At 42.9% G+C, this 25,172-nt stretch overlaps 3 protein-coding genes and 1 pseudogene across 3 annotated transcripts; 1 reads left to right on the top strand and 3 right to left on the bottom strand.

The window, feature by feature from the left end:
- Positions 1–911: 911 nt before the first annotated feature.
- Positions 912–2,352, bottom strand: LOC127780922 (coniferyl alcohol acyltransferase-like; annotated as a pseudogene).
- A 3,860-nt stretch (positions 2,353–6,212) lies between these two features.
- LOC127779370 (transcription factor MYB118-like) lies at positions 6,213–7,495 on the bottom strand. Its single transcript, XM_052306104.1, has 3 exons — positions 7,278–7,495; positions 7,042–7,168; positions 6,213–6,359 (listed from the first exon to the last, which is right to left on the bottom strand). The coding sequence occupies exons 1-3, from the start codon at positions 7,493–7,495 to the stop codon at positions 6,213–6,215; spliced, it is 492 nt and encodes a 163-aa protein (XP_052162064.1).
- An 8,662-nt stretch (positions 7,496–16,157) lies between these two features.
- LOC127778893 (pentatricopeptide repeat-containing protein At4g18520, chloroplastic) lies at positions 16,158–17,973 on the top strand. The gene has a single exon (XM_052305537.1). The coding sequence runs from the start codon at positions 16,267–16,269 to the stop codon at positions 17,572–17,574; it is 1,308 nt and encodes a 435-aa protein (XP_052161497.1). The 5' UTR covers positions 16,158–16,266; the 3' UTR covers positions 17,575–17,973.
- A 903-nt stretch (positions 17,974–18,876) lies between these two features.
- Positions 18,877–23,877, bottom strand: LOC127780720 (uncharacterized). The gene is made up of 6 exons (XM_052307678.1): positions 23,571–23,877; positions 22,458–22,531; positions 20,350–20,499; positions 19,958–20,243; positions 19,330–19,563; positions 18,877–19,192 (listed from the first exon to the last, which is right to left on the bottom strand). Exons 1-6 carry the CDS (start codon positions 23,727–23,729, stop codon positions 18,884–18,886), a joined length of 1,212 nt encoding a protein of 403 aa, XP_052163638.1. The 5' UTR covers positions 23,730–23,877; the 3' UTR covers positions 18,877–18,883.
- Between the last annotated feature and the right edge of the window lie 1,295 nt (positions 23,878–25,172).

Below are 25,172 nucleotides of genomic sequence, written 5' to 3'. Positions count from 1 at the left end.
GAAGGACGCCTCCCGCTTCCACTCCCGCTGGCCGCTCTAGAGGATGAAGGCCTCCACATCCACGCGCCGGCGTTGCTCCCGAGGATCAGGCGTGGTGGATCCTCGCGCCGCCCTCGCTCCTGCTGCTGCTGTTACGCCTACGTCCGCTTGAGTGCCGGCCCACGCGCCGCCGCCAACCGCGCGCCACCGTCGTCTGCCACCCCCGCGCGCCACTTTCCGCCGCCTGCCCCTTTGCATCGCCGTGCACACTTGTGCCCGCTCGAGAGAGAGAGATTATGAAGAGATGAAGTGGAGGAATGACGTGTGGGTCCCACTATTTTTTTTACAAGAAAATGCTGACTGGACTACCACGCGTACGCCACATAGGATAAAACCGCTCTGGATTGGGTCGAGGGGGTAATTAGTCCAGTATTGATAGTTCAGGGGTGAGGAATGTTTAGTTTTTAGGTTGGGGGGGGGGGGCAGTAATTCGGTCGCCGCGATAGTTTGGGGAGTAATTCGTACTTTTTCCTATATGTTATATTAGGTAAAGTTTGGAACTCCACCTCCCCGCACGAAAGCGTGGTGGTTTATTAATGTATAACTAATTAAGTATTAGTTAAAAATAACTTTAAAAATAGAGTACTAGTTACTCTTCAAACAAATTGAATAACTAGTTACTCTAAAAATAACTAATTCTCGGCATACGGGATGGCCGATAACATCGTACGTTTAATTAGGCAGAAATTCTAATGATCAAACCAAATTGAATTTAACCGGCTGTCGTATAGACAGCCCCTTTATTTAAAAAGGGTAAATTGAAGTGAAATACACAGAAGTCCCAAATGCAAGCGCACAAGGCCGGCCGTTATCTTAGGCACGATATAATAATTAAGGCAAAAAAAAGCCCCGCGCGCGCATATATAGCAAAGCTAGACGAGTCCAAGATACGCCGCCGTGAGAGGCTTGAAGACGCCGTCGGACTCGAGCGCCGCCGCCATCCGCGGCCATATGTAGGCGCTCACGAGCCACGACCCGTCGCCTCCCGGGCGCACTCCGACGGCCAGCGTCCCGCAGCCCATCTTGCCGTGGTCCCAGATGGGCATGGCGAGCGCCGCCTGGCCGAACCGGAAGTCGGTGTCGAGCGGGAACGACGCGAACACCGTCTGGTTCACCGTCCGACGGTGACCGTCGGCGAGCCCAGCCCGAGCCCACCCTTCTCCATCACCTTCTCCGTCTTGTGCCCCACCACCCAGTCCACCAGCTCCTGCAGGTACTCGTCGTAGTCGATCGACGCGATGCTCTCCCGCACCATGGCCGCCACCTCCGCCAGCGGCCTCTCCAGGACCTCCCCCACGGCCGCGTCGCCGAGAGCGTACGACGTCACGTTGCCGCAGTAGCCGCACATCGCCGGGACCAGCGCCGGCGACGCCACCCGCCGCCGCGCGTCCACCCAGGCACCCACCACCCCATGCAGCACCGCTCCTCGGGCACGCACGACGCGGCCACCACGCCGGCGAGCGCCTTCCACAGGTACGCCGACACCGCCTGCACCCGCGACGCGCGCTGCTGCTCGGCGCCGGCGCTCGCCGCGTCGCGCAGCCGGGCGATGTTCCCGGCCTCGATGTAGTACAGCCGCTCGACGAAGCTGTCGTGCGCGGTCAGGGCGTTGACGAGCCGGCCCCCGTCGTCGTACGCCGTGAACATGGCGTCGATCGCGGCGCCGTACGACGGCGGGCTCCGCGGCCGGAACACCGACCGGTCGTGGTTAATCGGCAAGCCGTCGGAGATCCTCCCCGTCCGCGCCAGCTCCGACCACATCCTGACGATCATGGTGCTGACCTGACCGTCGTGGAGGAGGTTGTTGTTCCCCCACACGACGGAGAAGCTGCCGCAGGCGAACCGCAGCAGCTGCACCGACAGCGCGCGGCACGTCCTTGGGGTACGGAACCATTACCCTCTTCACCGACTCGTTGGTCACGGCATAGTTCAGGCTGCCCAGCGCGACGTCGACCTCACCGACGACGAGCTCCGCGCCCTGGTTGTGGCAGTGCAGCTCGGGGAGGCCGGTGGCAGGGTCCACGACGATCCGGCCGGCGAGAGGGTAGAAGTGGTTGAGCAATGACGGGAGAACGGCCTCGAAGGTGGCGACGACGGCGTCAAAGTCGCCATCACCGGCGTTGGGAAGCTTGGTTGGGTAGAGGCAGACGATGGAGGCTTGATAGCAGACTAGCAGTTAGGGTACAGGTCGAGGTTGGAGACGGCGGCTACGTGTGGCTGGATGGAGGCGTCGGAGGCCTTGACGAGGCGGCGGCTCACGACGCGGATGGCCATCTTCTCGCCGGCGGGAGGGGCAGCCGCCTCTGGCGCCATGGCAGTCGATTTCAAGCTAGGAGCTATACCGGCTACTCGATCGAGTATAGCTCCTGTCTCTTGAAGGAGCAAACGTAGAAATGGAGGGGCAATATAAAGGCACACTTCCAGTGTACAAATGCATGGAAACCCTAATACTGCAGGAGTGCTCCGGGGCGCAATCGCGCAAGGTCGCGTGCCCCCATCCCGACGACCGATGCTAAGCAAGCTTAGCGTTAAGCTGAAATGACTTAGCGTTAAGCACAATGACTTAGCGTTAAGCACAATGCTTAGTTTTAAGCGTAGATTTTTATAATAAGATAGGATGGCTTGCCACAAGTACGTACTATGGTTAGTAAAACGTTGATCACACTTGAGGCAAGCTTAGCTACAAAATTAAGTCAATGACAAGCAAGCCCATTTGATTGAAAAATATGCCTGGGACAAGGTTTATAGACCGAAAGACAAAAGAGGTTTAGGTGTTATAAATCTATACATTCAGAATGTGGCTCTGCTCCTAAAACATCTTCACAAATTGTACACTACTGTTGATTTGCGCTGGGTAAGACTTATTTGGGATTCATATTACATGACAAAAGTTCCCTATTTAATTTTCCACCTATCTGACATATACAGAGCCATATCACAATGCACAATCTAGTCTAGGACTACTGTTTTGTTCTGGGATGATTTTTGGAATGGGAAAATCAGAAAGTATAAGTTTCCAGGTCTTTTCTATCATACAACTGTCAGATGGGAGTTGGTGTGTTTTTATAATAATGTGCATCTTGAAGATTGTTTCAACCTTCCACTTGAACCACATGTTTATATACAATATTTGTAGCTAGAATCAGAGTTAGATGGTTTAGGACCTAGCACATAGAGAGGTGACTCTTGGTTTTTTTTTTTTTTTTTTGGAATTCCCTAACCTTTTACGCTCATAAGTTCTATAGGCCTAATTTCTTGAGAATCTCTGTTCCAAGACCTTTCTAGTGGATCTGGAAAACCAAATGTGTGAAAATGATCAAGATTTTCATGTGGCTTGATCTGTTGTGGGATAGATTAAACACAAGGGACATGCTTGATAAGAGACATTGTGCACCGGATGATGTTGTTTTAAATTGTGGTATCTGTGGAGGCCCCAGGGAAACATTGATTCATCTCTTTTTCTCTTGCCCTTACAGTAAAAGTTGCTGGGAACATTTGGGCATCAGATGGAACACTACTACACTTAGCACTAGAGCACTAAACTAAACTTGAGAGAGAGAGAGATCGAGATCAAGTCTTGCTTGAGTGTGTGTTGAAAGTAAAATGAGCTCCTCCTGAAATAGGCAAGTATGACGGTTGTAACTGATGCGAATTGTATGAAATGCCCCGCAACCACCATCAGCAAGCAATCCTGGACGTCCACATGTAAGGCCAACTGGAGCTGGCGTCACCAGGGTTCGGTCGAACCTGGGCCGGCCCAGCAGGCCTCCACACTTCCCAGGGTCACTGACAGGTGAGTCCCTATGACGGTTGTGGCAATTATGGCGGTTCCCGGGACGGTTGCACCTGACAAGTGGGCCCATCTTATCCTTAAGCTTGCTTAGGAGTGAAGTTTTCTCATTTCTTCTCTATTTATGTATTAATCTCTGCAAACAAATAATACTCCAAGTACAAGTGTAACTATGTTATTCTAAAATAAATATCCATTGCAAGCATAGCTAGTTCTCCTTTATTTTAGTTATATTGACGGTTGAAATTGGTCTATAACGACCGTCAACAATGTCGTTAAGAAATACCGATAGTGACAAAAAAAATACTACATCACATGAGAGCTGGCTAAAAATAATTAATTTTGTCATTTTGTACTTTGTGCTTCTTATTAAGTGCTTAATGCTTTAAATTACTTCCAATATTAGTATATTACTACTTAATCACTGCTTTAGTATTTAGTTATGTTGTCTTGTTAATATATACTAAATTAAAATGCTCATTTTTAAGGTGAAATAAATAAGTTAGACCATGTGAGCGAGCTTGACAAGCCAGTTTACACTTAGCTGGCCAAGGTAGACTTTTCTTCCAAATTCAATGTAAAGAGTTATAAAATTTTTTTAAGAAAAGAATGATAATGTAGAGTATAGTGATACCTAAACACTCCAGCAAAAATCAAGTTCAAATATGACCTACACATTGAAAATAAGATAAATTCATGTATAAATAGTACCACTATTATTCATATGCTGCTAAATTTATCTTTTTTTATATCTCAATTTGTGAGTTGAGTTAGGAACTAATTTTTTTTTTGTAAAGTAGTGTATATATATATATATATATATATCTGTGCGCGCGCGCGCGCGTGCATGCGTGTGTGTGTGTGGGTGTGTGTGTGTCATATGAATTTGTAATTTAAAAAAAAAAGATTCATAACTATTTGAATGGTTTTTGACCAATGTGGGATTGATAGGTTAAGACAGTTTCCTGTTGAAGTAGGGTTAAAAACACAACCAGTTTTGGACTTCAGGGTAAAAAAAAGGACTTTGAGCATAGTAGGCAAAAAGTAAACTTTATCATTTTATACTTAGTGATTCTTATTTAGTACTTAATGATTTAAGTTACTTCCAAGATTAGTATATCACTACTTAATCACTACTTCACCATTTAGTTATATTATCTTGTTAATATATATTAAATTCAAATGCTAAAATTTTTTAGGTGCAATAAATAAATTAGACAGTGTCAGCGAGCTTAAAATAGCAGTTTATACTCAGCTTGCCAAGCTACACTTTTAACTCATTTAAGTTAACGAGCAGAGCTACCTTGTTATTTAACCCTACAGCCAAATGGAGGACTCTCGTATTATCTAGTTATCTCTAATGTCTAGTTTACATATTTGAGCTTTTCTAACATTAGAAAAACATCCCCCTCCCCGCGCGTGTTCCCATAAAATCCTTTGTATTATGGGACGGGTACCAGATACTACCACTCTCCCACTCAACAATATAAAACTAAAATATACTACTTTTCTTGAGAAAGAAAAGTAAAAATTCTAGAACAATGTAACTCATACATTGATCGACACCTTAAATATAATAAGCACAACACAATAAAGGTTCATACATTAAACAATATCTTAAAAAGAACAAGAAATTAATAAAGGCTCCCACACCACAGGGACGACTCAAGACTCAGATGTTCCAAACAAATCAAAGTATAGGCATATAGCCATACAAACTGCAATTGTAGGTGAGAGTTCAACTTAATTGGAGAAATTCCAAAAAGAAAAAAAAACTAAGAGATGATAATAATAATAATTATTATTAAACGAGTGATGATCCGGCAATACTGCAAGCAAGCCTCAGTTGATCCACCTGGCCATGTCAGGAATGCCACCACCCTCAGATGGCATCACGAACTGGTTAGACGCCATCTGGATGACGCCATTGTTGTCCATGCCGCCGGTTCTGCCACTGGTGCCGACGTTGCTTGGGCCTACCTGGGCGTTGATCCCGTGGGGTTGCACCGGCAGCTGGCCATACTACAGTTGCCCCTCGCATCGAGCTGTAGGCAGTATCCACTAGTGTTGAGATGTGGCACCACCGGTGTTATGTTCAACAAGTTCAAGTCTGGCTGTGGTGGGTGCGGTGTAGCCTGGTTAAGTAGGTCAAGGAACATCACCAACCCCAGTGGAGTGGATCCACCCAACGCATGCACTGTGGGTGGGGTTGGACTTGCACCGATCGTCCCACCGGTGCCGTACCCACCGATATCGAATGATGCAGGTGGTGCCGTCTCATTGGGCAGTGGGTGCTGGCAGCTACGGATGTACTCTTCGAGGAGGGAAGGCTGCCTTGGCACTGCTTGCTCACTGTTTTTCTTCCTCAGTCGGCGCTTTGAGTTTAGGCTTCGCTTGTCGTGTTCCAGCGGTTCTTGACGGTGTTCTCCGACCGGCCGGGAAGCGACCTGGCGATCGCTGACCAACGGTTCCCATAAGTTTGATGAGCTCTGATCACCTTCCTGTCCTCTTCCTCTGTCCAGATGCCTTTCTGTAGTGTAATTTATATTTGCTACTTATTAATATTGGATGCATCTATATGATTAACAGCATAAGGCAATTAAAGGTTAATGTATCCATTAAAGAAAAAGGAACTTTACGGATTCTTATTTAATGATTTTCTTAATTTGAGCACATTTATTGAGAGATAAAAAGCATATATACATATACATGATAATGCAGGGTACTGCCAAATAATGTTATTGATTACTCTGGCGACAAATAAAGAATATATTGAACCTAGTAGAATGTCATATTGCTTGCTTATAGTGATAAAGCAGCATATAAAAACATAGGCATTGGACTAATAAGTGTCTAAGACATTTTAAACTATAAGTGTCCAAAACATTATGCTTAATTAGCATAGACAACAACGACTAAGAACATAAATAAACTTGGTGGAGTACTGTCCAGACGAGTTCCCTAGGACTAAGTATGGGACACATTAATGGCCATAATGAAGAAATTCCCATATTTATTATCTAGAACAAAAGTTATGCAATATGACTACCGTACTCAGCAGTTAATAACCGGTCACCTTGGAATGGAGGGATGAAATTTCTAGGATTTTTACGTAAATCTGAAAAGGAATTCCACCTCAAAAATTGCATTGAGAAAAAACTAGATCCCTTAGATCTACACATGTAACCAAAGGAATGTCACAAGATCCATACCTTAATGTCCGGGTGCAGATGGTTGGTCCATCTCTCGCGGCACTGCTTCCCTATCCGACCGGGGAGGCTCTTTGCAATCTCTGCCCACTTGCGATCTCCATGGTGTCGCACCATCTGTCTAAGAACTCTACAATTAAGAAAACACAATGATAGTACACGATCTCTTCATGAGAAGGAAGAGATGCCGAGAAACAAGAGTAAAAATCTGAGTCGAAGCTGGATGATCCGTCACTTACTCATCCTCTTCTCTTGTCCACCCTCCTTTGATCAACCCTGAGTTGCTGTTGCTAGATGCAGCTTGCAACTGCTGTTGTTGAGGCACCACGGCAGCATCTTCTGGAAAGTTAGCAACCAAGTTGTAATTAGCGGTTGCCAGACCCCTCTCCGGCATAAGAGAGCTTGACGGAGCAATGCCTATGCTAGCAACAAGACAACCTAAGTTGGGGACCCCCATAGTGATTGGAGTACCATGAGTGTTTTGGTAGCAGGCACCACCATTGCTAGAGGCCCATAAAGTGACTATCCGGCATCCTGTCGGTTGCCATCACCAACTCCTGGTTGAGGAAGGAGTCAATCGTAGCCACTATAATTCACCTCCCAAGGAAGGAAGCAAGGGCCAGAATTGTCGATGGGGGAGGATATTAGGAAAGGCAAATCAACCTCAATATGGAGCAAATCAACAAGGGGATTGGTCAGTGCGAAGATGGGGACTTGACTTCCCTCATAATATAGGGGACGCAGGGATACATCGGCCGTTCATATCTAGGTCAATCCAACGGCCACAAAGAAAGCTAGAGTATGGCGTTCCATGTATGCCGAGTGCATCAACATCTCAAAAAGGTTAGCTATCACACTAAATGGTCTAGTAGTTATGAGCTGCCAATAGGATAAACATTGATCAAAGTGATAAGGTTATGCTATAATGGCTAGAAATGCAAGCCTAAAATGCTCAATTTGTCGTGGGTATATGTTTGTATCTACAACCGTGCAAAACACTTACATGTGTTCATCCCATACCAGCTATGATTTAGAATGTTGCGTGCAGCTCAGTGTGTGCATCTCATTGTCTGCTTGTTGGCTTATTAGCTAGAACAATTTTGAGTTGGTTTTTTGTTTTTTTTTTCAGTTATGTCTATTTTCCAACCTTGGCTTCTAAGCTGCGAACAATACATATATAAGAGTTGTACACATAAATTATTTTTGGTTGCTTCATTTATTTTTCAATGGCTTATGAGTGGTAGTTCAATCGATCCTGAACAAGCTGTTACTATTCATCATTAGTTGTTGATCACGATAGAAATCATAAATAGTGTTGTCATCGCATCAACTGGATTCAAGAGTTCATTCTTATCATTAAGAAGAAGAGGGTTAATGTCATTGCCATGGCTTATATATATGGAATTCTTTATCTTTAGAAGAATCAAGGAAAAAGTAGTACAAAAATGGTGAACATTAACTAACCTACAAGATAATATAACGTATGAACTAAATTAACATATTTATGTATTGCCCAGGCCCAAAAATGATTCAAACCTAACTCCAAAAAATGATTAAGCCTAACTCACTTTTGGACCATACCTACACTCTGTGCTTTCGTCCTCAGTCCTCACTTCACGCAAAAAGGTTCGAACATGTGTTACTTGTCATTGGGTGCTATCCAACTTATAAACATGTCCATCTCAACTAAGTAGCGATGTGGGACTAAAGTCCAACACTACATGTGGTACTGCGCATTTCAACTTCTGCACACACTGCACTCTAGCTAGCTTGGCCCAAAAACCACCAAAGCAGCCCACTAGCACTTCTCTTTATCTCTTTCTTTTTTTTCTTCAGTTACTCCGGGGTGTCATAGTTTATCAGTCAGAGATTAGGCATTTTAATCTTGGCACATGATAAAGATTATTTGTAATATTAATGAAAGCACGTACTAAAGTGTCCATGTTGTTACATAGCTTTCCCATGTGTCCACACCTAGTATCCAGAACTGGTGGCAAGTTCAGTTTCATCGTCCCTAGCTACAGGGCGGTACAACAATTTTGAGGTACATCCTAATTCCTAGTGGGTTTGAGCAGCTCAGGCCTTGTACGACGTTTGTTGGACTTAAACTTAATAGTCCAGTGTTGTACTCAATGACGTTGCACAAACAATGTAGTGGTGGTGGTGGCCAAATCTCGATGACCAGCGAGTGTTATACGTGGATGTACCCTTTGAACATGTAGAGTTGTCTGGCATCATCTACTCTTGTTTTCCATCATCATCTTCTAGCAATTTTAGCTTAGGTTCCGCTTGGTCATATTTTGATGGTTTTTTATGGCTTTCTCCGACTAGTCTGGGAGGCACACCTAGAGATTGCATATAAATGAGTCCTATAAGTTTTGTGCACATTGATCAGGAACCTATTAGATACTCATCCCCTACACCTCCTCAGTCAGAGAATTTTGGATATATGATGTCATCAAAAGTGGGTATCACTGGAATGACATCCCGCTAATGGGTTTCGATAAAAAGTCACTCTCATCATCGAGTGTATGCTGAAACTCCATTTCTGCCATTTTCCAAAATTAAAATGGCTTTCCCATTTTTTTCCAATATTTTCCATCTAAAATGTCCCTGATTGTACTGCTTCAGTCAGGTCAGGTCGAGCATGCCGCATCATACTCCATCAGTGTCTCTCTCTTTCTCTTCTTCAGTTTTTACCGGAACCAGGCCACGTCAAGAGGGAAAGGGATGTGGTTAGGCACCAGGAGGCATGGGCTCACTGTGCTATACCTCATGGGCTCCTTCCTCCTCAGTTGCTCCAACCATCGAATCTCCGCTGCCCTTAGTTTTCATCAGTTGGTGAAAGAATGTTCAAGGAAAGTTGCATCTGAAGATTTGAAGTGCGGAAACAAAGCATTGTGTTGGATTGTGGCTGCTACCTTCAGATCCTATTGGGCTGGTTCAGCATCCATGAATTGTGGTTGCTTTCTACGGATCCACTTGGCTACCAAGGCCCAACACTACGCTGGGGGGAGCTCAGTGTGTGCCTCTCACACAATCAATTGCATCACTGAATTGCATCCAGAATTTGTTGCTCACAAAGCATCCAATTTGATGACTTTGATATCTTGTTTAGACAATTTTGAATTGATCCTAATCTGTGCTGAATCGATCGTTTCTGCCAAAAAAAAATTCCCGTTTGGACTGAATCAATCCCAATATGGGGCACTTTGGTCATGATGCCTCTAAAAAGTGGCAAACACATTTTGAGTTGGGAGAAATGACGAAAATGGGATTTCAGCTAAATGCTCCGATTGAGAGTTGCATTTTATTGTATCCATTTTCAGGTTAATACTGGTTGCATCACCATGATTGGCGACACAAGAAAATTAAATGTACTATACACTTGGAAAACTCTTCCTTGATAATCAACTTCGATCTCTGTTGACGGTCCTTAAATTATAATATCCGACCGTCAATGCCTGCATATAATGATATAAAATATGGTATCCAACTTAGTGGTAGGGACTATTACTAATCATTTCCACTAGTGTTCGTAAATATGTGTATGTAGGTATTTTATGAAGAAAACACACCCGTCATGTGATAAAATACACCTCCGAACAATCAAGATGCGTTTATACGGATTGGAGGCCCCATAAGTCAGTAAAAACCACCTAGGATTGAGCCCAACCATAGTATATGATGTTGAGGGCTCATTAAGAAGTCTCCCCACCAAAGGGGAGGCCCGGGAGGTGGCCCAGAAGTTTGGCCGAACTCCGGGTCCGACCGAATTTTGTCTCTCTTTCCTTATCTCTGGAACACCTTTTGTATATGTGTCATGATTATGTATAAGACTTGTAATATGGTGGACCCTGCCAAGCCCAACCAAAAACTATTGGGTATGCCTTATGTATAACACTGATAATCTATCACTACTTAAAAAAACATGTTGTCCCCATAAGTCATCTACAAAGGCTTGTGAAAATCGCATATTTACATGGTGCAAAGTCATTCGCCCATGAAGAAACAATTTCATGTGCGGTTCTTAATAGCCGCTCGTGAAAATGAATTTCCAGCTTCTAATTTTTTTTTACGCATGAATATATGCGCGTCTAGTATATAGGAGTTGAACCTGGAACCAGGGTTCCCCAAACCGTTTTTTGGGTGGTTACTGCCATCCCACGGTTTGGTGGTTACCGCACGGTTATCACGAAAACCGTGCGGTTACCGTGAGACATACCATGATTTTAAAAACTGATAAGGTTATCGCATGTGATAACCGCGATAACTATGTAAACCATGCCTGGAACTCTCACATTCACTCAGCGTGTAGTCTCCTCACCATCTTGCCTATGATGCATTTCATGACTGTGGGATGGATGTTGTTCTTTTTAAAAGAGGCATTCCATTTTTTGTCTAAATTCTCATATATAGCAGTAGTAAAATTATAGCGTAAGTAGTAAGTTTTAAAATTTATAGTGCAAAATATATGTACTTTAAAATAAAAATATTGATTTGATGAGAAATGTAACATCATAAATATATAGGTACTCAAGAAAATACTATTCCCATCTAAACTTTCACAATTTTTGTTCTAGAGTTTTTTGGATGGAGGGAGCATCATATGTTCTTTACTTTCGAGGTCCAAGAGGAAACAATTTTCCAAAAACCACCCGCCTGTATAAATATCATCATTTCCACATGTGGTCATCGTAAGCAGATGAAAATGTGTGTATTTTTAGAGGCGGTGGTCCAAAGGCGACCGCTTCTATAGAAATATAGAAATGTGTGCATTTCCAGAGGATATGGCCCAAGGCGACCGCCACTTAAAAAAGACTTTCTGCATGCCATCTTTCACGCAGGACTGTCTAAAAAATCTTTGGTTGAAAACATTTAAATATGTAATTATACGGCAATATAATGAGTTATAATGGAACTTTTTATATAATTTGTATATGAGTATTAAAAACGTTGCATATAACTTGCACATAAATTATATAAAGAGTAAAATACATGGCCGGTCCCTAAACTTGTGTGGTGGTGTCACTTAGGTTCGTGAACTTGAAAATTGCACGTTTAGGTTCATGAACTTGGTTTAATGTACCACCCCGGTCCAAACGTCCTTCGACTGTGTTTGACCGCCAACGTGGCATGCCACGTAGGCAACACTTTTGCTCTCAGCCCCCTCCATATTACAACACGTCGCATATATCTCCTCGTGGTTATATAGTGACACCAGAATCCCCAAAAAAATCCTCAAATCGTTCTTCCCTCTCATTCTTCTCCTTACATGTATAGAAAATGATGTCCCGATTAGCAATTGACATTGCTCTGCGCTCCAAAATGACTTTATCCTTGCACAACGGACACTTGATCAACAACACCTTCTTTCGGTGACTTCAAGACAGGGACGAGCTTGGAGAATCCATGTAGATGCCTAGCGTGCAAGACGCACTACGCTGCCTCCCGCTGCTAATCCGGCCGCACTGTGTCACTGCTAACCCCGTTGCACTGTGCTGCCTTTTGCCGCTAATCTCACCGTCGAGGCCGCCACAACCGCTACCTCTCGGCCTTCTTTCGCTAACCTCACCATCGAAACCCTAGCCGATTTAGGGATATTTTGGGGGATTTGGGTTGAATGCACTGCTCAAGGCAAGTTATGTGCGAACGTATATATGGAGGGGCTGAGCACAAAAGTGTTTCCTACGTGGCATACCACGTTGGCGGTCAAACATGGTCAAAGGACGATTGGACCGGGGGTGGTACATTAAACCAAGTTCATAGACCAAAACGTGCAATTTTCAAGTTCACGGAACTAAGTGACACCACACCACAAGTTTAAGGACCGGCCATATATTTCACTCTTATATAAAAATTACAATAAATTTACACTACCATATAATATAGTTATATCTAGAAGTTTTTTAAAAAGGTTGCGTCGGTTTTTTAACGATTCCCTTTTAATGTGCCTACCCTCAATGTATTGCATACACCGACCAGGTTACCAGCCAATAACATTTTTACAATAGTAAAAATTTCAAATATATTCTAAATCACTTAACATGTAAATGCCTAAGAGCAAGTTTAATAGTATAGCCAACTACTAGCTCTAATTTATCTATAGCCAATCTAATAGCTCATTCATACAATAGTTACATAGTACACTATTAATACCTGGTCTCACCTGTCATATACACCCTGCGTCTTGGAGTCCGTGCTGCAGCTGGCTACAAATCTGTAGCCCGATGCCATTCTCTCTCCTTATTTATCTCCTTAAAATATGTTTACAGCTAATTTATAGCCTGCTATTGTACCTGCTCTAAAAATATCTCGTATCACTCAACAGACGGTTACTTAATATGTACTCCCTCTATACTTATAAAGGAAGTCGTTTAGGACAATATTTAAGTCAAATCTTGGGAATATAAATCATGAATAACTCTCAAGTTATTGAGTTTGAAAATGTAAAAATTATATGAATAGATTTGTCTTAAAAAATACTTTCATAAAGGTATACATATATCACTTTCCAATAAATATTTTTATAGAAAAAAGAAGTCAAAGTTGTGTTTTGAAGACTGTGTCGCTGTCCAAAACGACTTCCTTTACGAGTACGGAGGGTGTACTCCCTCTATCCCGTAATCATTGCATTGCAATTTATAAAAGTAGAGAATAAATGTATTGGGAGTAGATAAAGTGGGAAACAATTAGCATTGAGATTTGATAAAGTGGAGGAATAAATGTATTAGAGCAAGCTTAATAGCAGATCGAGCTAACTCCTAACTATTAGCCTATGTTAGAGCCAATATATATAGATTAGTTAGAGCATCACCAACAAATTACCTATAATCTTTCCCCAAAATTATTTTTTTGGTTTTCCTAAATTGAAAATAGGAAGTGAAAAAACTCCTCCCTCCAACAGATAGCCTAAATTCAATCCTCGAAAATTAAAAGTGTGCCCTTATGTTAAACTACTAACAGAAAATTCCGTTTTTGTTTCTTTCATGCACAGAAAGATCGCTATCTCCCACGCGCGGGAACGGGAGGAGAAAGGCGGGGAGTGCAAGATTGGGAGCCAGTTTCGCGCCCGTATATAAATGCAGCGAGGAATCGGGAGAAGGGAACTGCAAAACTCGGGTAGGAGAGTAGGGCATCTGTTGGAGCTGTTCTTTTACTAAAATCCCTCAAAATCAATTTTTGCAATCATATAGGTAGACTGTTGGTGATGCTCTTAGAGCAGTCACAACCCTCCACCTCAGCTGGTGTCGAAGCATTAAATATACTATCACATAAGCAAAAAGTTGAAATAGCAAGAGAGTTAATGAGAAGAGGGAAAAAGATGAAGAAACAATTTCTCATACAAGAATCCAGCTCTACACAAGAATCAAGAACGAAAATAAAGAATAGGTGGATTAAATTAGAGAAGAGAGGTGATTGGATGAGAATTTAGTTTGATGACACCACCCATTGGGCATATAGTAACTATACCTAGTGTACTTATGACATGGCAAGTATGGAAACTGTTTTGCAGTGTTTGGGTTGAGATTGCCCTTATAAGGTAAGCTTTACTTTCTCCCCTCTCTTCCTCTTACTTATGCATTTAATGTATTTACCTTAAAGCATATGTAGAACTAGCTCTTATATAAGAACCAACACCTTTTATTTTTTTTTCTCTCCTGCACATAAATTTATAGTAATTGGTTTATAGGCCGCTATTAGAGAAAGTTTAATAGTAGGCTATAAGTCAACTGACTTATGTGGAGGAAAGAGGATTTGAAAATTGAAGAGGATTGTCTCTCATGCAAAAGCTAGCTATTTACATATTCCTAGATGAATATATTAAATGCATAGGTAAGAGATAGAGAGATGAGAAGAAAAACAGAGATAACCTTATAGCTGATGTAATCATGGCTACAATAGATTCAACCATTTTTCACATCATAGGCAACTGGAAGATATCAAAGATCAAGTTGTAGAAGTTCTGAATCTAATTCAGCCACCTGCAACAACATTGACTTCAAACGGCTGCCAAGCATACGAGCTCCGTTTTCGACCCGTAAGTATTTGATGGAAACTCTTGGGATCCTCTTTCCAATGGATCCATCCTCATCCCCAAATTCCATCCATGTTGGCCACAATCACAGAAACAAGGTGTTATGTTACCTATAGGAAAAAGTACACCGAAGGTCCGTCAACTTGTCATCGAGTTACAAAATCGTCCCCCAACCGCAAAACCAGATATGACATCCCTCAACTTACAAAACCGTTCACTTTAGGTCCTTCGGCGGTTTTAACCTCGGTTTTATCCGACGTGACGGCTGAATCAGCGTGGGACCCACGTGGGCCCCACCTGTCAGGATGCCATGTCATCATCTGATCTCTTTCCCCTCCTCTCCCTTTCACCTCTCTCTCTCTCTCTCTCACTTTTCTCCTCATTGGGCAAGCCGGCCGGCGGGTGGGGGAGGAGGTCGCCAAATTGTAGCTATGATCAACTCACCGAAAGATCGTGCCGACCAAAGTTGTGAGCGTATCAAGTGGACCTCATGGTTTATCAATAGCTTATCTAGTCCTTCCGTCCCAAAATATAACAACATTTAGCCTCTAGGGATTTGTCCCAAAATATATCAACTTCTTCATCAACATTCTCTTCCCAACCAATCACAACCCTCCACCATTCAATTTTCCCACCTACTTTCACTTATTATCCAATCACAACATTCTTCCATTTAATTCTACCAACATTTTTAATAACCGTGTCCAACCCTAAATATTCTTGCATTCTGGAACATTCTTGAACCGAGATAATAATATACTCTCTACCATAGGTGGTGTTCTTTTCTCCTAAAAATAAAGATGGAGATGAAAATTAAGTTTTTTACGCAAAACGAGGTGATATTAACATATGATTGATTGAGTTTAATTATTACAAACTTAAAAAATAAATTAATATGATATTTTAGAACAACTTTCGTATAGAAAGTTTTCACACGAAACATACCGTTCAATAGTTTAAAAGGCGTAACACGAAAATCTTAATCTCATCCACTCTTCTTGGAGAAAAGAACGGGACATAGTTGGCTCTTATACTCGTACAGCTCAACAGACAGCACTACAGCAGGCGCTGGCAGCGCACGCGCAGGGGATAGGCAAAAACAGCCACTGGCGCTGTGAGAAAAACAGCCCGTTTGTTTTGCAGCGGGCGTGCGCCCATCACCATTCCTGCCCCCGTTCGCGACACCATCCATGGCGCGTTTCTCCGTCGCCAAGCCGTTCGCCGCCACCGCCACCGCGGCTGCTCCGCGCCTCTCTCCCCGCCGCCGCCGCCGCCGTCTTCTCGCCGCTAACGCCACCACCGCCAGGGGAGCGCTGCCGCTGCCGGCCCTGCGGAAACCCACCAAACCACCACCGCCGCCGCCCCTGCACCCGCGTCCCAGTCTCCCCGTACCCACCACCTCCAGCGACGACGATGGGGACATCAGGAGGAAGCCGGCGACGGGCGCGACGGCTTCTCTGTGCTCGTCCGGCGCCGGCGACGTGCTCCGCCTGCTGGACGCGCTCCGCCTCCCGCCCGACGAGGACGTCTACGTCTCCCTCCTCAGAGACTGCGCCGACGCCGCCGAGGTCGCCTCCGTCCACGCGCACATCGCCGGAAAATTCGCCGTCTCTGGCCTCCCTTTGCCCCTCGCCAACCGGCTGGTGCTTGCATACGCGGCGTGCGGGGACATCGGGGCTGCGCGCCAGGTGTTCGATGAAATGCCAGTCAAGAATGGCATCACCTGGGCGACCATGGTCTCGGCCTACTCCGATGGTTGCTTCCATCATGAAGCGTTACAGCTGTTCGCGCAGATGTGTCACCAAGTGCGGGGGATCACCGGTGATCACTACACCCATGCCATTGTGGCGGTGCTGCGTTCGTGTGCTCGGGTGAACGAGCTTCAGTTCGGTGAGCAGGTACATGCTTTTGTTGTCAAGAAAAATGGAGTCTGTGGCGATGTTGGTAGCTCGCTATTACAGCTGTACTGCGACAGTGGGCAGCTCAGCAGCGCATGGCATGTGCTTGAGATGATGAGGTTCTCATGCCAAGAACCAGTTCCTGAGGCGGCCTGGACCAGCTTGATCACCGCATACCATCGTGACGGCATTCTTGACGATGCCATTGATGTCTTCAGGGCCATGGCTTCCTCGGGCATTGCCAGGAGCAGCTTCTCTCTGTCAAGCATCCTTGCGGTCTGTGCAGAGGCGAAGAACAAAGGATGCTATGGCCAGCAGGTGCATGCTGATGCCATCAAGCGTGGCCTGGACATGAACCAGTTCGTCGGGTCAGGGTTGCTTCATATGTACGCGAAGGAAGGGCAGCTTGCAGATGCAGCCAGGGCATTTGAGGCTATTGATGGCAAACCCGACGCAGTGTGCTGGAACGCCATGGCCATGGCATATGCTCGCGGTGGAATGTACAGAGAGGCCACCAGGGTGGTGTATCAGATGAAAGCTGCTGGAATGAATCCTTCGAAACTGACGATGAATGAGGTTAAGCTGGCCTGCTTCAGATGAGATACTGAAGAATGATTTCCTTGTTTTTGTACTGTATGATCTGTGTAGAAAGGAAGTAATTTAGAGACTTAGAGTTGTGCCCAGATCTTTTTAGAAGATGTAAACAGCCAGTAATGGTATCCAGAAGTGCCCTTCTACTTCACTTAGTCAGCTTGGAGTGTTAGTGTGAGAATATAATGTAGCATCTGGAGGTGTTCTTTTTCGCCTAACAATGTCTCCAAATATGTACTCTTTTATAGATTGTGCTGGATAGCTACAATATAGCGCTTCCAAACTTGTTTAGGAAAAAGTAAGGATCATCTCCAAAGATGAAATGGTCCGTCTCCAAAAATGAATTATCTGCCTGTCTGAGACAATTTCTTCTGCAGTGATGAACTGATGAACCTGGAAGCTGTCATGAAGCAGCCTCATGTCCCCTGAAGAATCCACAACCGCAGGTCCCTGAGTGCCGCTTGGTAACCATTTTGATCCTGAATCCATGATTGTCACTGCATGAGTGCATGTGCATATAGACCTCCGTTTGGCCTTGCGACAGACGACAGTAACATTTGCATTCCAGATAAGCAGGAGTTGCTTACTCGCATGCTGCCTGTTTAATCATAGCGTTCTACTGTGTTAATCCTGCCGTGGGGCATATCCACATATGAACTTGAAAAAAAAAGAAACTACTTACTCCCTTCGTCGTTAAATATACCAACCTAGTACTCAAGTAGACAACACCTAGTATTACAAATCTAGATAAGAGACTCCTGCCCAGATTGGAGTACTAGATACCACCTGTCGAGAAATTTCCGTGTAAAATATAGTAATATACCAACCTAGTACTTAAGTAGACACCGCCTAGTATTACAAATCTGAACAAGAGACCACATGTCCAGATTGGATTACTAGATACCATCTGTCGAGATATTTGAGTCCTGGGTTGCTATATATTTTATGACAAAGGGATTAATACATTATGAAATGTAATTTGATCTGCTCCTTGCCAGGTCAAACCACCCACTCTGATTATGTAACAGGAGTGCATCGATACCCATAAGGACATAACGCATTTGACCAGACATGCTTTATCAGCAACAACAAAACTGAGAAACATGTTACATTCTCTTCTCCCTACATTACAAATTTACTTGACACCATCAGCTAATCTGTCAGTTTAGCTCAATTTGAACCAAAGATATCAGCACGTCCCTAGCAACGGGGAAAAATTGGCAGAAACAAAGGATTACAAGGATACCTTTACAGTGTAATCTATGAACAACTCGTGAGCGCTACCCATTTACATCTGACGGATATATATCACACAATATCATTGTTTCCCCACATCAGGAATTGCAGGGACCTCAGCAGAGTAATTGGACAGTTCTACATCAACCAAGTTTGAGAGGTCGTATGGCTCTGAAGGGGCAACAGTTTCTTCCATGCCATGGGAGGGCATTGTTTTATCTGCCTCATGTGTTAGGATGACTGATGCCAACGGAGCTTTCGAGTCCACGACAGAGACTTCTACCAGCTGTATGTCCTGTACTGTTGACACAACACTGGCAGAGCTATATTTTGTCGGTTCATCCTCTTCCTCATTACTGTAGAGCACATATTCATGATATGTTGGTGCAAACTGCAAAGAAACATGAACAATCATGATTAAGACAGAGATGAAGCCCCATAATGCAAATGGAGTCATTGTGCCATGAAGGACTCTTCATCAGGATGAAGGGCAGAGTGGGGGATGTCATATTGCGATATCTTGTTTACCTGGTGCACAGTATCATGATAGAAGTCATTGAATTTCAGAGCATGAAAAAGGCTTCCCCTGAATCCACCGAAAGGACGGGCATTGGAACCAGCATACTCCTTGTACGAGAAGGCAAATTGGTGCCCAATAGCTGCTATGAGCATCTCAACACAAAGCACAAAATTTTGGAGATAAGCAGCTTCTTCAGCATTTTTTATGAATCTAGATTTCGCAGCAAGGAAAACCAGGACGCCCTGTGAGAAAAGCTTCAACTTGTTACTCCCTCCGTTTCATATTATTAATCACTTTGACTAAGTTTATAGAAAAATTTAACATCATCTACAAAACCAAATTAGTTTCATTGAATGTATTTTAATGATATGTTTGTTTCATATTTGAAATATTGCTATATTATTTTATAAACTTGGTCAAAGCTAAAGAATTTTGACTAGAAAAGAAGTCAAAACGACTTATAATATGAAACAGAGGGAGTACTAAACTTCTCCTCATCAAGTAAAAAGAGGGTTTCTGTGATAGAAATCACTTTGTTTCAATAAATGCAACTCTATACAGCACTTTGATCAGACCAGAGGCTCCGAGATAAGATATAGAGAAAGGAAATAACTAATCCTAATAACTTCACTTTACCTGCCAGTAGGTGAGGAACACCACTGATTTGATAATGATAAATTTTGGAACAGGATTATATGGCTGAAGAAGATCTCTGCATGCTACGTAGAACAGTGCTAGAGCAAACAGTGCCATCGAATACGAAATTGTGTAGATGATAGTTATGTATAGATAGGATTGATTGACACTAAAATTTCCATCTTCATATTTTCCTTTGGCATAAAGAATGAAGGTTATAACAACCAATATTGGCTTGAGGATCACAAACTGCAGACAACCCTGTTTGCATCTCCGTATAAAACGCCTATAGCGAACATTGAAAAATCAATCATCAGCACTTGCACTATCAAAATTCATAAGATAATGCTAGTTACCATAGGCAATTTCAAACATGGAAGTGCAGAACTCACCCATCTAGAGGAACAGCTGAAAAACAGCAAGTCATCATGAACCATGACGGTTTCAGAGATCGGCCAGTCAAACTTACTACCACGGCACCAGGACCTCCTACCCATGCCAAGCAGAGTGAAAAGAAATTGTAGATGACCCATGCGTCATAGCTAAAACACAATTCAGAAAAGAAGAAAAGCTCAATAACATTTTAATACCATTTTACTGTCACAATAAACACAATACCAGATAAGTCACCTCATATGAAAGTAAACATGACTAAACAGTGTAAGTGCATTCGTGTTTCTGTCATTTATAGATTTGCCTGTAAGTACACCAACACACATTTGATGAGAGTTCAAGAAATTATAGTGAAGCTTACGAAAAATTCTTTATCCAGCCTTTTTTTCCATGATTTTTCAATAAAAACCACATCTAATCAATATGCAAAGCCTTTGTGGTCTTATGGATTATGACCAATGGAATTCTGCAAAAGTACTGCACGAAATAAATAATGTACCTTCAAGTAATTGTTCAAGCTGTATGAAATCGTAGCATAAAAGACAAACGTAATATGCTCCTGGATATATAGAGAACATGTGAAATATGCTGAGGTGCTTTAATCTTTGTTACAGCATTCTGTTAGTATTTTTTTTAACAATGCATCTGTGGTTTTGATCCGCATGAAATTAAATACTGTTCGCATGCATGCACAAAACGCAAAACGTGTCCTCTAATCATCAATGAAAATAAAGCAAACCAATAACCAGATAAACGTATTTAGGATTGATCAGTCATAGGAACAAAGTTGACTAACAATACACAGTGAAAAAAGTGGTTAGTGATTTTGATACCGATGAAATTAAATACTGTTCGCATGCATGCACAAAACACAAAACGTGTCCTCTAATCATCAATGAAAACAAAGCAAACCAATAACCAGATAAACGTATTTAGGATTGATCAGTCATAGGAACAAAGTTGACTAAAACTAGGCATGGGCAAAAAAAATCCCGAAGACTGAAAACCGCACCAAACCAAGCCGAACCGAACTGAAGAGGCCGTTTTTTGGGTCAGTTGATTGTCCTGTTTTTATTTTCCTGTAGTTCGGTGTTCGGCTTTTGCTTCGGTTTCTATCTCACGTGAACCGACGAGACCGAAGAAACAGATGAGTGTTCAGCCAATCCAAAATGCTCGAGGCCCACTAACGTGTGCATCAAGCCCAACTTTCACTGTGGCCCAAAAAATACATGACAGCTAACAGATCCACCAAATCCTATTCCCTCTCTCCAAATCAAGCACAGGCCCTCAGGCAGAGCTGGGCAGGCCGTGCATACTTGCGGAAAGTCAACCGCAGTGTGCGGCATAGATCTTTCTCGGTAAAAACTGAACCCAAAAAAACCAAACCAATCTTCTTCGGTTTATTTTGCTCGGTTGATATTTTTCTGGAACTTCCTTCAGTTTACATTTTACGAAAACCAAATTCCAGGCAACCCGAAAAAACCGATCCGATTAAACCAAGGAAACGGAACGCCCACCCCTAACTAAAACAATATACATAGTGAAAAAAGTGGTTGCTGATTACATTTCATGCATAACACAGAGGCTATCAAGGATCTGAAGCAACAAAGCATCCTAATCCAGAAAATGTTGTTACTGAATGTCCGAATCAATGCTACACCTTGAATCACCCAAAGAAGTATCGATCAACAAACTGGAATCACGTACTGACTACTTCTATTACGGACAAAAAGAATTAGTTGGTGCAAAATGCCAGGCCGCACTTCATTAATCAAAAGCAACTATTTACTTAGCAGAAACTGCAGTATGAAAAACGATAATCTGCCCTGAAACTTCAGAAAAAACTTCGAGGTCATGATCAATGAACCTCTAACTAGCATATAGTGCCTTTACAACCTTGTAACAGGGAAATCTTTTTGCAATAGGGAGCAAAGCTGACACCTATTGGTATTTTTGCCATCTTCTTAATACCAAGATATTGAGATTCGTGAAACTAAATATAGTGTATGAAGTGTCAAGGCATAAACAAGTAAGTATCAATACCTATATCAAGTATACTGGCGCAATGTACAGGATAAAATAAGGGTTGGTTAGCAGTCAAACTTACATTTCGCGAATAGAGTTGAAGTAGATGGCGCTACCAGGTAGTACAAGGGAAAGAAATGACATCACAGCATATACCTGCACAATAATGTATTTATCCATAGTTAATGAAATAAAATGTTGAGAACATGAGTAAATAAAATGACAACTAAACTGAACCAGCAAACTTTACATTCATAAGTGAATATTGGCAAGCAAAGTTTATAGTACAAGCATACATCTTTGATTCTATGGGACAAATATCAGAATCATTCAGGATTGGAATTACAATAGTAGCATCACTAAAAAATAATGCATATTACAGGGCATTCTAAGAAGCTTTTGCAGCTTCACTACAAGTAGTAAAATGCATATATGAAACAGAAAGACTTGCATTTCTCATAAAGAACTAAGGATTAAATCAATGCTATAAGCCTATAACTGCAGAATATATTCCCTAACAAGTTATAATTCCATTGAATAGCCAACACATTGTTGGTTAAATTCACTTTGAGATGAACAATAAACACAAAATAGTATTTTCCTTTCAAATCCACAACCATCAAGAAGACACCAACACAGATCAAATTGACCAACAGACCAACATATATGATGTATCACTTGCACTCAAATCGCAGCTGGAACCATGTGGCCTTGACTGAATTATGGAATCAGCACATAGACTCTGAACAAACAATACCGCAAGTCCGCAATCCCAGAAATCCATACAGGCAACTTGCATGCCAAATGGAATAACTTAGCTAGCTGCAATAACATTACTAAAAAAAATACACTCCCATCCAACTTATAGATTCACAATCACTTCCTGAACAATTCGCCAATAGATACCTGTTCGTTCAGAAGTGAGAAACAGGTAGAGGCTTGGGGCCTCGCATCCCAGTATCCAACGACCCAGATTAACTGTCGACTTGTAGTAAAATCAACTCACAACGCAGCAGCAGTATCCGCGCCTCTCACGTCACCGCCGGTACCAAAATTGCTCAAGGAATCGACACGCGCACCTCTCTCAAATCGGAGCTACCACAAACTAAACCCGCCTAGGAACGCGAAGCTGGGGACGTAGCCGACGCATGGGGGAACGAGAGGGGGAGGGGATCGGGCGGAGGCGAGTGCCTACCGGGACCATGAGGATGATGCGGACGATGAAGCGCTGGTGGGTGGGCTCGGCGTAGTGGAGGAGGTGGCGGTAGACGAGGCGCAGCGCCACCACCGTCGCCGCCGCGGCGCACGCCAGCGCCGTGCCCGTGTACGCGACCGTCGCCACCCACCCCTCCATCGCTCGCTCGCTCCCTCCCAACCTCCCTACGCCTCTTGCGCCGAGAGTGGAAGGAACCCTAGGCGGCGAGCCTGCGGCGGCGGTGGCGCCGACGAGGAGGGGGGGGGGGATGGGGGAGACGCGGCGTCGGCCGGGTGGATTCCGTTGGGAAATGGCAGGGGGTGGGGCCCGCGGCGGGTAGGGAGGAGAGGGGGTGGGGGGCGAGGGTCGTTTCGGGTGAATAATAAATGGAAGCGTGTGGAATGGTACGATTGGGGATTTGAGTTTTGACTGTGCCCAGAGCTCTCTGAAAATCGAACCAACTCGGTGGTGTTGGATACAGGAACTTAACTTTAGTTTCCATATTTAGATATTAATTTAGAGTATTAAATATAGACTACTTATAAAACTAATTAAATAAATGAAAACTAATTTGCGATACAAATTTTTTAAACATAATTAATCCATAATTAGAGAATGTTTACTGTAGCATCACATAGACTAATCATGAATTAATTAGGCTCAATAGATTCGTCTCGTGAATTAGTCCAAGATTATGGATGGGTTTTATTAATAGTCTACATTTAATATTTATAATTAGTGTTCAAACATCTGATGTGATAGAGACTTACAAGTTTTAGTCACATCTAAAGATCAGCCTAAAATAATTTTAACAAATACTTGTCCACCCTAAAATAAACTAAGTTAGCCAACCTAGATAAGAAAAAATATTCTAAATTTATTGTATTAGATAATGTCTCATTATAACATAAATTAGCTTATTTTGAGATGAAGGAAGTACTCCTTCCATCCTATAAAAAAAAATCAAATTCTAGCTATGAACCTAAAATTTTTATAGATATAGAGAAAGTACTCCCTCCGTACTCGTAAAGGAAGTCGTTTTGGACAGAGACGCGGTCTCCAAAACACAACTTTGACTTCTTTTTTCTATAAAAATATTATTATTAAAAAGTGATATATGTATACTTTTATGAAAGTATTTTTCAAGACAAATATATTCATATAATTTTTATATTTTCAAACTCAACAACTTGAGAGTTATTAATGATTTATATTCCCAAGGTTTGACTTAAACATTATTCTAAACGACTTCCTTTATAAGTATGGAGGGAGTACATCTTTCAGCTCAAAATATAGCAACATCGTATTAGATTAGCATAGTCTAGTATAACGAATTTGGAACCCTATCTAAATTCATAGTACTAAATTGTATCTAATTCAATACTAGGTTGTTATATTTTCGAATGGAGCTATTCTAAATATGTGCCACTATAGCACTATAAAATGTTCATTGTACCCCCTCATCTCCCCCACTCTCGCCTCTTGCTTCTCGCTGGCCAAGCCATACAATGGTGCAAGCAATGGAGCTCGAGCCTAGTAACATGGCAACAAGGCTTGAGTAGTGTTGGAGCTTTGGCTTGACAACAAGGCGAAAGCATATCC

Source organism: Oryza glaberrima, chromosome 7, assembly GCF_000147395.1.
Source record: "Oryza glaberrima chromosome 7, OglaRS2, whole genome shotgun sequence".
In the NCBI taxonomy this organism is placed as follows: domain Eukaryota; kingdom Viridiplantae; phylum Streptophyta; class Magnoliopsida; order Poales; family Poaceae; genus Oryza; species Oryza glaberrima.
This window is presented reverse-complemented; position numbering and strand designations above follow the sequence as displayed.

Coding starts and splice junctions, on each gene's coding strand:
- LOC127779370 (XM_052306104.1), bottom strand. CDS start 7,495: ATGGGGGTCCCCAACTTAGGTTGTCTTGTTGCTAGCATAGGCATTGCT. Junction 7,169..7,277: donor TGGACAAGAGAAGAGGATGA/GTAAGTGACGGA, acceptor TCTTAATTGTAG/AGTTCTTAGACAGATGGTGC. Junction 6,360..7,041: donor ATCTGCACCCGGACATTAAG/GTATGGATCTTG, acceptor ATTACACTACAG/AAAGGCATCTGGACAGAGGA.
- LOC127778893 (XM_052305537.1), top strand. CDS start 16,267: ATGGCGCGTTTCTCCGTCGCCAAGCCGTTCGCCGCCACCGCCACCGCG.
- LOC127780720 (XM_052307678.1), bottom strand. CDS start 23,729: ATGGAGGGGTGGGTGGCGACGGTCGCGTACACGGGCACGGCGCTGGCG. Junction 20,244..20,349: donor TCAGCTGTTCCTCTAGATGG/GTGAGTTCTGCA, acceptor TGTTCGCTATAG/GCGTTTTATACGGAGATGCA. Junction 19,564..19,957: donor TGTTCCTCACCTACTGGCAG/GTAAAGTGAAGT, acceptor CTTTTCTCACAG/GGCGTCCTGGTTTTCCTTGC.